We start from the raw sequence: 14,521 nt of genomic DNA, 5'->3' as shown, positions 1-14,521 counted from the left end.
GTTTCAGGGTCAGGTAAACATCTGGTCTGAGGAAACATTTTCTCTCATGGTAGTAACAACTCACGACTGGAACTTCTCTGAGATAATAGGAGCTTGCAATAAAGGATGCTTCTTTCTCCAGCCTTGTGGAGGTTTTTTTTATGTTGTATTGTGTAGCTTAATAAAACTTCCGTGAATTCCTGTTGATATTAAAAAATAAATTAATTAAAAAAAAAAAACATAAAGAATTGGTAGCTCAACAATAACAATCCAGTAGTTCAAATTCAAGTTCAAATCCCAATACAATAAAATAGAGATACATGTTATTCTGCCTAACAAATAAACAAGGTCTATGAACAGGAAGGCAACAAGGACACAAAAAAAATTAAATTGAAAAAAAATTGAAAAGTTGAAAGCTGCTGGTAGATTGTAGAAAGAAATTGTAGAGAAGATTTACTGCCGTAATTTATTATTTAAATTACGATAAGATAAAAATAGTTGAATAATAATTTCTTTATGGTAATGATAAAAGGAGAAAAGGAACAGCTTCTCCAGCACAGTTCAGTTCAGCACAGTGTGTTGTGGTTGATTAATAGTTGGCTCCATTTCAGGTTTTAATGGAGAATCTACTATCTTGCTCCTTTGGAAGTCAGTGTTTAATAATAACGAAAGCTGCGGGACACCAAAGTCTTCAGTTTCTTTGCCTGATATTTATATTTAAGCTTTAAGACATTTTCAGCTGTCTTGCAATCGATGAAAGTCTTGCTGAGATGATTTGGCACTTCACTTCTTCTCCTGAACCACCTCGTACTCTACTCTTCCTTCATTCATGGAATCCATCCGGGAATCAAAGTGATCCGCGCTCTATTTCCCACTCTCATCCACTCGTCGTTCTGTGAAAAGGGAGAGAAAGAGACAAAAACGGACCTGTTTTCTGGTACAGGAGCTCGTCCTCTAAAGCAGGTGCAATCTTCCAGAAGCGTAACAGTGACAATCTAATACTTCATGGATTTCCTGCTCACAGTTTGAGATGATAATTCCACATCCTGGGTGTCAATTCATGACCAGCGTCCTCACACCATTTTTACTAGCTCATGCAGACAAAAATAATCATTTGTAATAAGGCTGTTATTTGATGCTTGCTTGTTTCTCAGGCAGCTTTGTGCTTTATGCTTCTCAAAGGGCAATAAAAGGGTCTTATGGGCAATATTCCAAGTCAGTGAATTATGTTAAAAAAAGTTATATCCAGATTTATGATAGGGAAATTTCTGCATATTCAGTGTTGGGTTACACAGATGCTTACGCTGAATTTTTGGGTTCCCCATTCAGATTCTTAAAATCCCAGATGTTGCCAGATTTTTGTCCAAGACAGGGTTTTTCAATAGTATATAACCATCGCTGAGGACAAACTCTTGCCTTTTACAGCGCCCATATATATTTGCTGCAATACAGTGTCACACATTTAAAAAGAAGTAAATATAAAGAAAATCAAGGTCATGAAAAAGCGTACACAGGATCTAGGCTGTTTTATCATGTTTTTAATTCGTTATTTCAAGTTGTCGCATTAATAAAATAGGAGAGGATTAAAGGATAAACTGACGAGCACTCAGCAGGCTACTCTTACAGCTCCTTAATCCACCGCTCCGGCGCTACAAACCACACTGCGAGCGAGGACTTTGGATAAGACCTGGACAAAACACTTTGTAATGTTAGGCAGAATTTCCACCTCAATGTCTCTCCACACAAATTCGTCGTTGTATTTGGTCTTTTTTGGTTGTAGAACATTTTTCTCGTCACATTTCACCTACTGCTCGATACACAGTTCTTAACGTTATTTGGAGGAGTTTGGTGTGAAAATATACAGTATAGGGCTCATGTGAGCATTTTCACATTTTCAAATATTTTCCTGATATTTCTAAAAACACCGTTCATGTGGACGGGATACATTTTCAAAACATGTGGGCGGGGCCTTAGTTGCATGCTGGATTTCAGTCTTTCATACCACCCACAACAATTGGTCAATTGAACATATACATATATAGATACACACACACACACACACATATATATTTGTAGATGTGGTCAGCGAAGTGGAGAAAAAAATTTTACATAATCTTAACTATCATGAAAGATGCTTATGGTACTTATGATTGCCATGATGTTAATTATCAGCTTGCCAGGAAGGACTTGTGTAACATGAGCAGATGGTGTCCAAACATGGCACCAAGTAACAGCTCTGTAGTCGTCTTGTCTTGTTTTTCCCGTTGTTTCTTTTCCCCAGTGAGCGTCTTTTTGTTGGTTTAACTTCAAGTCTTTAATACCTAAACAGGCAGACAAGAGCAGATGTCCATCTTTCCTGGAATTATCTCATCATCACCCAGAGACTCTCATACGTCGATTTCCCCGATCAGCCCACCGTAATGATTCTCCTCAAGCGTGCTCTCTAAATCCCTGGAAAATTAAACGTTTTAAGGAAAGCGAATACCTGGCGTATTCGGATTTGAGCTAATTGATTCTTTTGTGTAAAGAACACGCCTCAGATCCTCTGATGACGCATGATAATGTTGTTTCTTCAAACTAGTAAACTTTCCTGGCCAAAAGACAAACCCCCTTCATGTAGCTGGAACAAAGTTAGCCACTGTGCTAACAGCAAATCAGTGATCCGTAACTCCAGGTGCAGGAAATGAGGCTTTGTGAATGCAATAAGAAAATTCATTTGTTTAGATCTGACGTGGGCCCACGGGGAAGAGGCGTGCAGAGCATCAGAACATAATGAACAGATTCATCCATTCAGCCGAGGCTCTCATTAGAACCGAAGCGTGCATGCTTTCCTGAGCGCCTGGGCTCATCTTAAACAAAAGCGCTTGTATAATAATAAATCTCACTTTGCTGTTATGTTGAGCTATTGAGTTAAACCATCTTTCCTTTTTTTTTTTTTTTTTTTTACTTATGTCATTTTTCATGCACGAGTTATGAAGGAAAATTCAATTCTCACCTTGATTAAGTTGGGATTTAGCTCTGGGGTATTAAATAAATCTGGATCTAAACCATTCAACTCCAAGAGAAAATATCAGGTGAATTTTTGTTTAAAGCAACAATATGGTCATTTTCCGTTTCACACAATTAATGTTAGATCTATTAGATTACTTTTTTTAATCTTCATATTATTTTTATTATTACAATACTTCGTGTATTTTTTATCATTTTTAAATCACTTTTATGTTATTATTCTACCTGATTTTATTGCATAACTATTTATATAGAAACAGTTCTAACAAGTCATAGAGGTGTTTTTTTTTTCTTTAGTATTTAGTATTAGTAATTTTCCTTAGTATTCTTTAGTATTACAATCAATTATAAAAATGATAATAAAATATACGAATTTATAAATAAATTTGTAACTATTTATTGAGTAATTTTTTTTGAACAATAGATTAGCCATTCAAGGACAAATTTTGCTAAAATCTCTGAAGCAGAGACGCCACCCACTGTCAGGCGGCAGAACCGGCTGCAGTCACAGGAAGTGTGTTATTTTTTAAAAAGAAAGGCAAACAGATCCAAAAACCTGAAACAATATCATTTTCAAAAAAAAAAAAAAAAATTCAGGTGATTAGCAAATGGGAATCAGGGCAAAACCAGAATCAAAAACCAGAAACATGAAAGCAGAATTAAAAGCAGTTGAATGTGAATGGGAACACGAGCGGGGATACACAACACTGAGAAATACTTTGTGTTATGTGTGTTTGGAGACCATATATATATATATATATATGTGAATCAATGGCTGTGTGAACTGGGATGTGTTGTCCATGGCGGCCATGTTTGAAGGCCATGGTGCATTCTGGGAACTGGAGTCCATTCCCATGACACCCACACATTAGTCATGTAAAAATGCTAAACAACAAGCAGACAAGAATATCAGATTTTTTTCCAAGTAACATTTCATTCATTCATTCAGTAATTAGTAGGCACTTTATCCGGAGCTTATCTCAGGAACACTGGATGGGAGGTGCGAATACACCATGGATGAGACGGTTCATCACAAGGCACCATTCTCATGCTGTTTCACATCTAGGAGATGATTTAGATGCTAGGAAATTTAGCATAGGCAATCCACATACCAGCATGTTTTTGAGATATGGGAGGAAACTGACACAAACTCAGGTTTGAACCCAGGACCCAGGGAAGCTGTGCCACTGATAAACTGATCATGTAAATGTAGGAAGTGGTGCTTGCTAAGGTTTCCATGTATTCAGAAATAACTCCGAGGTGTTCCCGCTCGTCCTGCTCCTGAGGCTTTAGTGATTAATTTCATCCGAAGCTCAGATCTGCATCGATGCTCTGGATTAGCACTCGAGGGCATGACTGCAGTAGCTCTTGGTATTATCCTGGACCAGTGCCACCATCATATTTCATCATATGTGCCATAGCTTCTGTTCGTATTGATCCTCAGCACTGGCTGTTCTGAGCACTTTCAACTTAGAAGCATGACAAACTCTTATGACCGATTTGCTGGAATTCTAGCAAGCGAGGCGGATCGTGTTGGATTCCATATGGTGGAAATGTGTAGAGAGAAAACTGGGAAAGCACGACCCTTCACTATTCATCATCTGTATCATTTTTACATTCATCATGATACATCATGCATCATTTTGTAGTCCACATTGATCGTCCATGTTGTTCTGATGTTTTCTGGTCACAAATGTGACCATTAATGTTGGAATTATTTGAAAAATGAACTTCCGTATGGTTATCGTCTTCCCCGTGCACACAAGGCCAACTGATTATTTTACACTGCATTCCTTGGCGAGTGTTAAGCCTTTTTGTAACCATCACTGCTAGCAGTCGTCTTACATTCATGATGAAGATTTTTTTAAGAAACTTTTGTTGCTTGTAGGAAAATATTATACCTTGGTTTACATATTTGAAATGCCACACCAAATTGGAATTTTTTCAGCACAGAAAAAAGGCTAAGTTTAGACTGCTGATGTTCTTTCTTTCTCCACAGCCTTGCATCAGTGAATTATCAGTCTTCTAAACGAAGGACTCTCAGGATCATTTTTCCTTTCCAGCACAAACACATAATTTCACATCTATAAGGATTAAAAAGGAAGAGCATTTACAAATGGTTAAGGTTAAGGTTGGAATAAGGGGTGGGGTTAGTGGTCATATATTTTACATATATGGAATTCAGTGAAATTGTTATCACTTGCTGAATCCTTGTGGATTTGGTTTGAACAAATGAATCATTTTCAGTGGTTATAAATAACAAAGAGACGTCTGAGTGTAGCTGAGTCTCTTTCTCTCCTCCGGCTTTCTTTAGTGTGCTCCTTTTTCTTCTCTGCTTTATGTAAGAAGTCCTCATACACCCCTGCTTATGTGTATGCATTAGCACTGCTGTTTTAGAAGACAAAGTGACAGGATGTTATATAAGCTAACCGAACTATGGATGCGCTAGCTAAATGACTGTTCAAAGGTCAAGAAAAAGATGTGTATAATGTGACTAGAGTTTCTCTAGTAATTTCTCATCGCTAATTATATGATCAGTTGAGGTTCACATTAGTGATTCCTCTTATATAGAAACTTACAAACTCAGGAGCGTAATGTAGCATAAGAACATTTTCCCAGCTAACTGGATTTTCATGAGTACCACATTTCTTATGTGAATGCGAACGTTTTCCGATTAAATTCGAATAAATGATGCCCGTTGTCCCATGGACATTCCTTTACAACAATATAAGATGTTTTTTTTTAATGCAAACTCCATCTGAGAGCCAGAGTTTATTGAATTTAAGACAAACGCTACCAGAGGAATCCCCAGAGAACCAAACTGTGTCATCTGCTTTCACTTTAAAGACCAAAAAAAAGAAAAAAGAGGCTGAGGGGAAAGGACGAGCTGCTCTGGTAAACAGGAGACAAAGTCTGCTTGAGATGTCAATATGATGTTCAGAAAGAGCAAAGAATGTGTTTACAGAGCAAACGCTTCTCTGAGCTTCATCACCTGTTTTTGTAGAATGTCTTACTGTTCCTGTGAAGAAGCTGTTCCTTTCGGCTTTAATGAGATAACACTTCACGCGCAAATGGTGCACAGTGGGGTGGAAGGGGATTAACACGTGCAATTGCCACCTTGCAAAAATGTTTACCTAATCTACCTGAAAGAGCAGGTTCAATAAAATCTACCTGAAAGAGCCATTTCAATAAAATCTACCTGAAAGAGCAGGTTCAATAATCATCTTAAGTTCTGCTGCATTCAGGCTCCGTTATGAGACGATCTGACAGTGTTATGCTAGCACAATACAGCGTTATGCTGCGTCCGTGGTGCCTCGTAAGCGGTAATGTGCAAGCGTAATAACATCATTTCCCACCTTCGGCACATTCGACATGGACTTGAAAAGAAAACATGAAAAAAACATAAAAAAACCCCATGGACTTTACACTGTCCACATTGTGCGCGGCTATGCTGATTTGATATCACACTGTAAACGGGGAAGGAACTGGTAGTTGAGACTACCCCAAGTTGACGAGTTGAAATTACAAGTTTTTGCTGGTTTTTACTGGTTGTGGGTGGAGAATTACAAGTTGCAACTTGTACAGCAATACTTCATATAATACAGCATTGTGCTAGCTTTTGTATTTTATTATTTTTTTAAAAAAAAAAGTACATAATCGTTGCTCTGCCGAATCATTTTATGAGGAAACATATTTAACACTTATGGAAGGAGTCTCCAGTGTCAGTGCTTTGTAACAGTCAGAGGTTCTCACATGTGAAGGACAGAGGAATTTACACTTTGCGGTACTACACCTGATGGGGATTTTTTTTTTTTTTTAAGAAAAAAAGACAGACTGGTGAGGGAATGACTGTTTATAGCTGCTGTAATGTAAGTGAGTACTGGAACTTGTTTTGCAGATGTTCCACAACATTAAATGTAACTACAATCGGACAAAAAATATGACTTGTTTTCTTTAATAACTAAAAAAGTTTGTAATTTTTAGCTAATTGATGTGGTATAAGAGGAATAAAACACTCCAGGATGTGTTGTGATAGGAAAATAATCAACTTCCGGGTGGTAAGAGTAACACCGCTTCATCACACCACCCCGTTGTTGATTATTTTCCTATAACAGCAGGACACGGACTGTTCTTTACGTAAAAAAATAAATAAATAAATAATTGAAGTACAGACTTTTCTACTTCTCTTCAGAAAAATTGTTGCTTTCCTCTCATTCTGTAATTGTGTGTGTGTGTGTGTGTTACAACATCTACAACTGCTCTTCAACTAAAAAGGTCTTTTTTTATCCTCTGGAATGTGCTCAAAGTGTGATCATGAAGTGATAATACCGTTTTTTTTTTCGTCTTCTCTGTTTCAGGATCCTGTGCTGTGTTCATTCAGCAGCCTCACGATGTGGTCGTGGTGGCAGGGCAGCCTGTAACTCTACCGTGCGCAATCACCGGCTATCACGGCATGGTCCTGTGGGTCAAAGACGGCCTGGCTCTCGGAGTTAATCGGGACATGTCAGGTCGGTGACATAACATAACTTGTACTTCATGTTGCTGTTCTTTGCTCTTCGCTCAGAGAGGACGTGGAACTAACTGTTTGTCTCCAGCCAAATCAAATGTCATGGACATTGATAAGGGAAAAAAGCTTGCTATTAAAAGAAAATGAAATCACACTCTGTTAGTACGGTGAAGCAATTTTACCCAATTCATGCTTTCAGGTAGGTTTAAATAATTTCTGAAACACAGCCGTCACATCGCACCATGAATCCGGTTGCACGTTTGGTGTTTTTAATGAAGTAATTTGGCCCGACTCAGCGTTATTATCTTGTGCATTATAAACTGTGAAATGAAAGAGAATTAATTCCATGCTGCTGTGCGCAGTTGTATATTTAGCCGTAAGGTTCAATTTCTTAAATGTCTGTTTGGTGGATGGGGGATTAAAAAAAAAACAACATAAAGTGTGTTAGGTCACCATAAAGGTGTTGGGTAAGCATGAGCTGATAGTAACACTTCCTTAGCATGATGATGATGATGATGATGATGATGATGGAGATGATGGAGCACTGTCTAACACATCACTACAAATCTTCCAACTCTCTCAGTTGGGTGGTGAAGATGAAGACATAGCATATGATTTATCATTATCATCCTCAATTAAACCATTCAGTGAGCCCTCGTGCCCTGTGGATGGGGGCGGGGCCATCCTGGAAGACACCACGCCCATCAGGATGGAAATAGTTCATCATGAGATAAAAGAACTTTGTATTGATTTGCAGTAGTGACGCTTCACTCTAAGCGCACGAGTGCACTCAGAAAGAAAGAGTATTACACTGTAGCGTTCCTCGTCGCTGTGGTGGTACAACGAAACGCACACCTTTGGTACCCTTAGTACAGCATAATAACATGTGTGTAGAGGCTTTGAAGCTTTCCTCTAAAAGAGAACGATGGTCTAATTCTGTTATTAAAAGTACACTGTATCAGCGTTTCCAGGTGAAGGATATACAAAGGTACAAAGGATAAAGGACCCACCCTAGAGACAAGGAACGGGACAGTTTAATACCCTTTTTTCTGAGAGTGTGGAGGAATTCGATTTCTTCTTCTTTTCTTTTTTTTGTTAATTTATGCAATAACCCAAATAAAGACGCAAAGAGCTTGCACGTGTGTCCTGAACATCACTTCTGCACCTGTGAGGCGCAATCCAGGTCAATGAAACCCATTTTTAATTATGACAAGGGGAACACGTAAACAACAGCATGTTTTCTTTTTTTAACCACAAGATTTAGGAAGAACAAAGGGGCGTGAAATCTGAGCTTTTTCGCCAACACTGTGTGACTCTTTTATTTGCAGAGTTTTGCCAATCAGGAGATACGGCAGAGACACATTCCCCGCTGATGCCCTTATACCACTCAAGAAAAATATTTTCTTTATAAATGGACATTTTTGACCCTGGCGGCCTCCCAGATTATTGGAAGCTACAAACATGTAGGAGGAAACAAAAGCAAAAATAATGAGAAATTACACAACAGAGAGAAGAACAAAAAGTCAGCGCAGAAAACCTAATTGCAGAGAAACTGTAAGTAAAGACGAAGGGAAAAAAAAGACATGATAAAGGAGTAGAACCAAAGAACACTGCGGCAAAAAAAACAAAAAAACAGAACGTTCCCCAATGAATCACCATTTCTCAAATCTCAATTGTTTGTTGTCATAAATTAGGGATAATTTAACCCTTAACATTACTATCAAGGTGATATTGGTGTGGACTGGATTGGTTTAGCAAAATTTTCTGATGGTTAACTGCCTAGGAATCGAATCCAGGCCACGGCAGTGAGAACGCAGGATCTTTAGCCGCTAGACCACCAGGGACCGCTGAGACTGATAGTATAAAATATTCGGTATAAAATAAAAATTAAACCAAGGCTTTTTATATGGTATAAGATAATAATTTTTTGTCACTACATAAAGTAAAATAAAGAAGTTAACAGATTTGTTTGTTTATTTTTGTACATATTAATACGTTATCTAAATATAATTTTGAGATTTTTTATTCCGTACTCAAACCTACATTTAGAGCATGTATACACAGTTTTAAACGTTACATTAATTTAAACCTTTATGTTAGTACTTTATTTAAATTCTCTAAGAGCTCTACTGGAAAGATTACTCAAAAAAAAAATGGCCAAAGTTCGTACAAAATGTCACAACCACACAACAGAACATAAGCTATTCATGAAACTTACATGTTGTCATCGAGTCATGATTTATTAGCTGGAGCACATCTGTTGATGATCTGTTGGCTGGGAGAAACTTGTCCAGGCTGTGTGTGTTATTGATTTAAAGCGTACTCTCGATGATGGAATAAGCGTCAGCTGCTGCGTTAGCTTCACTGCAAATTTGTCTTTTTTAGCAGCGACCTTGGGCGGCGTTTAGTCACAGCCCGAGCTCTTTAATTGAGCCTCTAAGGGCTCGGCTGTCCCATTCCACTCACTCCGCCTCACTCTAAGCCATGAAGGCATCCCCCTGAGGTGGGTGTTTCATTGGATTGCAGTATAAAGGTGCTGAGGGCTGAAATCCGACGCTTAGCTAAACACTGTGAGCTACTCAATAACCGCTCCTGTGCAGCTGCTACACGGGATAAACACTTCTTCACTTCTGTGGGCAATCAATGGCGAGCTGGAGGGGTTTCCAAATCTTTACCATTGTGCAGAATGTAGGCAGAGTCCGCTTTAAAACATCCCCATTGTGATAACTGCGTATACTAGCAGTGTGCATGATATCTGGTGTATTACTGTGTCTTTATCACCGCGTTCATTTTCAAAGAAGATAACACTGAATGACATACACTAACCCCAAGTCGAGGGTTTTATTATCCTAGTCAGGAAAAGTGGTTCTTCCTTAGCTCCTAGTATGCGGTATACCGTAGCACTTCATATGGCAGTATTGTCACGTACTCAACGTAAAAACTGGTAGCTAATGATTAATGTAATGCAATAATGTATGGCCAACTAGTTAGCTAGTTAAGTGTATTAATACAGACTAAATGAAATGAATTAGTATACGAGCATATTGTGTATCACATGTGGCCAACATTTTGAGCTGTGATGTACTTCCCATCATAACACGTAAAAGATATTATTCTAATCTAGCTAGCGTCTTTAGGTTCTCTCGGTATGTTTAACCTCGATCTGAGTGCATGAAGTAAACAGGAGAGCTATTCGATAGCCTCACGCCTTTATTTTGCTCAGTTTCGTAAGTACTTCAATGTTCCTAATTCTGAACAAAATCAGGACATCCGTCGTGATGCTAATTAATGGACAATGCTAATTATTCCGCTTGGTAAAAACGATCTAGCGTCAACAGGATCATGTCTCGGCTGATGTGTTTAGTGCAGCAGGCAGTGGGATTCAGAAAAGGAGCTCTGTAAAGTGCTTGACATTGACATTTCAGGGGAAAATAAATAATAATAATCATAATCATAATAATTCAGTAAAGAGTAGTTGTTTTTTTTCGTTTTCTGGTTGCTGAACGAACTTGTTTGCTACAAATGGGGAAAAAAATGATAGCACAGATAGCTATTGATTCATCCACCTCTATATTGGTACATTTTCTGAATGTTTAGTATTTCGGCTCGTTCTCTCTTCAACATTTGTTTCTAACTGAACATTTCATTTTTATTCGAATAAAATGTTAAAAATAAAAAAAGACTTTTTCTCGAGCTTCTGTAAGCTCCACTCATAAAGCACCTGGAAATGAACACGGGCTGAACTGATCACGGTGCCACTCGGGCATCTTTCTCTTTTTACATCAGCCTTATTCTTTTAACCGTCTTCTTCATCTGTTATTGCTTTGATCATCCTTCATCCCAGTTTCCTAAGCCCACTCTTACTTAAATCATGGCTGATCTAAGACTTAACCTGAAACACTTTTGCAGGTTTTATCAGGCCATTTTACCTCTGACTTTTACTAAAAAGGAAAATGAAAAATGACTACAATAGGTTCCTACTCTAAGAGGATGATGTTCTGCTTCAGTAGATTTTAGGCAAAATGGAGCCCCAGGACAGCAAATGATAAAAGTTAACTACATTGATTCTAGATGAGACCATCAGCAAAACAGTAAAGCTAATGGGATGTAGGAGTGCTCACTGCTCATTTCCACTGAATTAGCATGAATCAATGGGCTATCACCATCATACTGCAGTCCACCTTCTTTAGCTCCGTTTGCCTTCAAGGTACTCGACAAAGAAAACATCTGCATTAATAGGTGATTGGATGACTTCGTAGTAGTGGGGGTTTACCCCTTAATGAGGGCCAAAGTCAGCCGAGTGTTGTATTAGATTGCTCCGTCACGAGCTGTTAGCTTGACAAATATTAACCAATGATCTTTGAATTAACACATTTACTAACAATAGTAGACAAATACATTTTTTTTAATTCCTCCATCATTCTTTATTACACGCACATGCCAGGTCATGTTGTTTTTGGCCACGAGTTTCCTAGTAAATATTATTTTTAGATTGAATTAAGGATCTCATGGATCTTTGCCAATCTTTTCATTCTGTATGTTTTCATGACTATATTAAATACAGTATAACTTTTTTTTTCACCGCACGTAATCACGTAAAACAGAAATGTCACTACTTAAGCGTCAAGGTTCTTGATTTGAAATGTTTACAGCTCTTATTTAATTTTTCTGTCAGAAGAGTCGGTCAAGGATAACCGTGTAGCTTTGCATGTTGTATCCAGTTTATTTTAGGTCTATTTTATCATGGCGGGGTGTTTTTTTTTTTTTTTTTTGGATGAATGCCGCAAAAGAGGGAAAATTATACCTTGGTTGTACAACCAGGCTGTTGAATTGAGGCAAGGTAGTCACAGTTACATGGAATATGATGATGGTCAGCAACTGATTTCACTTCAAGCCATAATCCAAACAATTTGACTTGATTCGGGTTGGAAAGTGTTAGTTTGGTATAAGGTAGACTTCCAGGAACAGTGTTGATCACTGGTATAAGACATGGACAATAGGGTGAGAAGTTCTTTCAAAGAATAAAGTCATGAGTGCAGGTGACAGAGATGAGATTCCCCTGCAGGGTTGCTGGGCTTACTTTCTACATTAGAGTGAGGAGCTCGACAATCTGGGATATTCTCAGAGTAAAGCCACTATTCCTCAGAACTTAGAGGAGCCAGAGTTGAAATGGTTTGGGCACCTTACATACATGCCCTCTGGTCAGCTTTCCGATAGAGCTGTAACAGCCACGTCCCACTGGACAGAAACCCAGGGGCAGACTCAGGACTCCCTGGACAGCTTATGTCTCACAGTTGTCTCAATGTCTGTGGATCCAAGAGGAGTTTTAATCTGTAGCCATACACAGAGGAGTTTCCACTGCGACCCCCCCACTAGGAAAAATGGAAGGGAAATGAATGACTGGGTTGTACATTTGCATCCGGTTGCCTTTTTGGTGAAGTTTATGTTAGTTAATGAGCAGGTTATGTTTCATGAAAAACCTTCTTGTTTTCCAGGCTATCCACGCTACGATGTAGTGGGTGATCACAGCAAAGGCGAGTACCACCTTCTGATCCAGAGGACAGAGCTCGCTGATGACGGAAGCTTCGAGTGTCAGGGCATCCAGGCTGGCATCAGGTCTCGACCCGCTCGCCTCACTGTCCTAGGTCAGTATGATCACTGATATGGTGAAGATTTCTGTGAGGATATTTAGGTGTAACATTTATGGAAGGAGTCTCCAGTGTCAGTACATAGTAACAGTCAGTCAGAGGTAAAGCTGTCCTGTTAAGTTTTCTAACATGGGAATGTCTTCTGACATGCTGCATTTTTGTATTATTAACCTGTAGTGAGAGAAGATGGTTTTGCCTGCTCTTGTAGAAAAGGTCGCAGTTTGCAATAAAATTGCCAGGAAATTACAGTGTGATATAAAAAGTCTACACACACACCTGTTAAAATGGCAAGCTTTTGTGATGAAAAAAAATTAAACCAAGATAAATCATTTCAGAACTTTTCCCACCCTCAATGTGAAATTACAATGTATAAAAATTAAGTGAAAAACAATCAGAAACATTTTAGGGAAAAATAAAAAAGGTTACAATAACCTGGTTGCATAAGTGTGCACACCCTTTTATAATTGGGGATCTGGCTTTGTTCAGAATGAAACTATCAAAAGGAATCGATCAGGAGAGGGGTACAAAAATTTTTTCAGAACATTAGATGTACCATGGAACACCATCATCAAGTGGAGAAAATAGAGCACCACAGTGACCAAGAACAGGACGTCCCTCCAAAATTTACTAAAGGACAAGACAAAAACTTACCAGGGAGGCTGCCAAGAGGCCTACGGCAACATTAAAGGAGCTGCGGGAATATCTGACAAGTACTGATTACTCTCTGCATGTGACAACAATCTCTCATATTCTTCACATGTCTGGGCTATGGAGTAGGGTGGCTAGACGGAAGCCCTTTCTCACAAAAAAAAAAAAAACATCCACACCATACCATGTGGCAAAATGTGTTATGGTCTGATGACACCAATTCCAAAAGGTATAATAATTCCATAATTCCAAAAGGTATGTTAGGTATCATACTTTATTAGGTGCCATACCTTATCACCAAAAGAACACCATACCCACGGTGAAGCATGGTGGTGGCAGCATCATGCTCTAGGGCTGCTTTTCTTCAGCCAGAACTGCGGCTTTTATCAAGGTGGAGGGAATCATGAATAGCTACAAATACCAGTCGATTTTAGTGCAAAACCTTCAGGTGTCTGCTAGTAAGCTGAAGATAAAAAGGAACATGACAATGACACAAAGCACACATCCAAATCAGCAAAGGAATGGCTTAACCAAAAGAAGATCAGTGTTTCTGAATGACCTAGCCAGAGCCCAGACCTGAATCCAACTAAAAATCTGTGGGGTGACCTGAAGCGGGCTGTGCACCGGAGATGCCCTTACAATTTATCAGATCTAGAATGTTTTTGCAAGAAAGAGTTGGAAAGTATTGCCAAGTCAAGATGTGCCATGCAGATAGACTCTTAGCCTAAAA

General features: G+C 38.7%; 1 protein-coding gene across 4 annotated transcripts in view; it reads left to right on the top strand.

Moving 5' to 3' along the window:
- Positions 1 to 14,521, top strand: part of kirrel3a (kirre like nephrin family adhesion molecule 3a) — a 125,291-nt gene that overhangs the window by 66,788 nt on the left and 43,982 nt on the right. For all 4 annotated transcript variants that reach the window (XM_026943998.3, XM_026944000.3, XM_026943997.3 and 1 more), the window contains exons 2-3: positions 7,347 to 7,496; positions 12,991 to 13,140. In XM_026943998.3, the coding sequence (XP_026799799.1) occupies positions 7,347 to 7,496; positions 12,991 to 13,140 (300 nt within the window). The remainder of the gene's footprint in view (positions 1 to 7,346; positions 7,497 to 12,990; positions 13,141 to 14,521) is intronic.

Source organism: Pangasianodon hypophthalmus, chromosome 17 (genome assembly GCF_027358585.1).
Source record: "Pangasianodon hypophthalmus isolate fPanHyp1 chromosome 17, fPanHyp1.pri, whole genome shotgun sequence".
Lineage (NCBI taxonomy): Eukaryota > Metazoa > Chordata > Actinopteri > Siluriformes > Pangasiidae > Pangasianodon > Pangasianodon hypophthalmus.
This window is presented reverse-complemented; position numbering and strand designations above follow the sequence as displayed.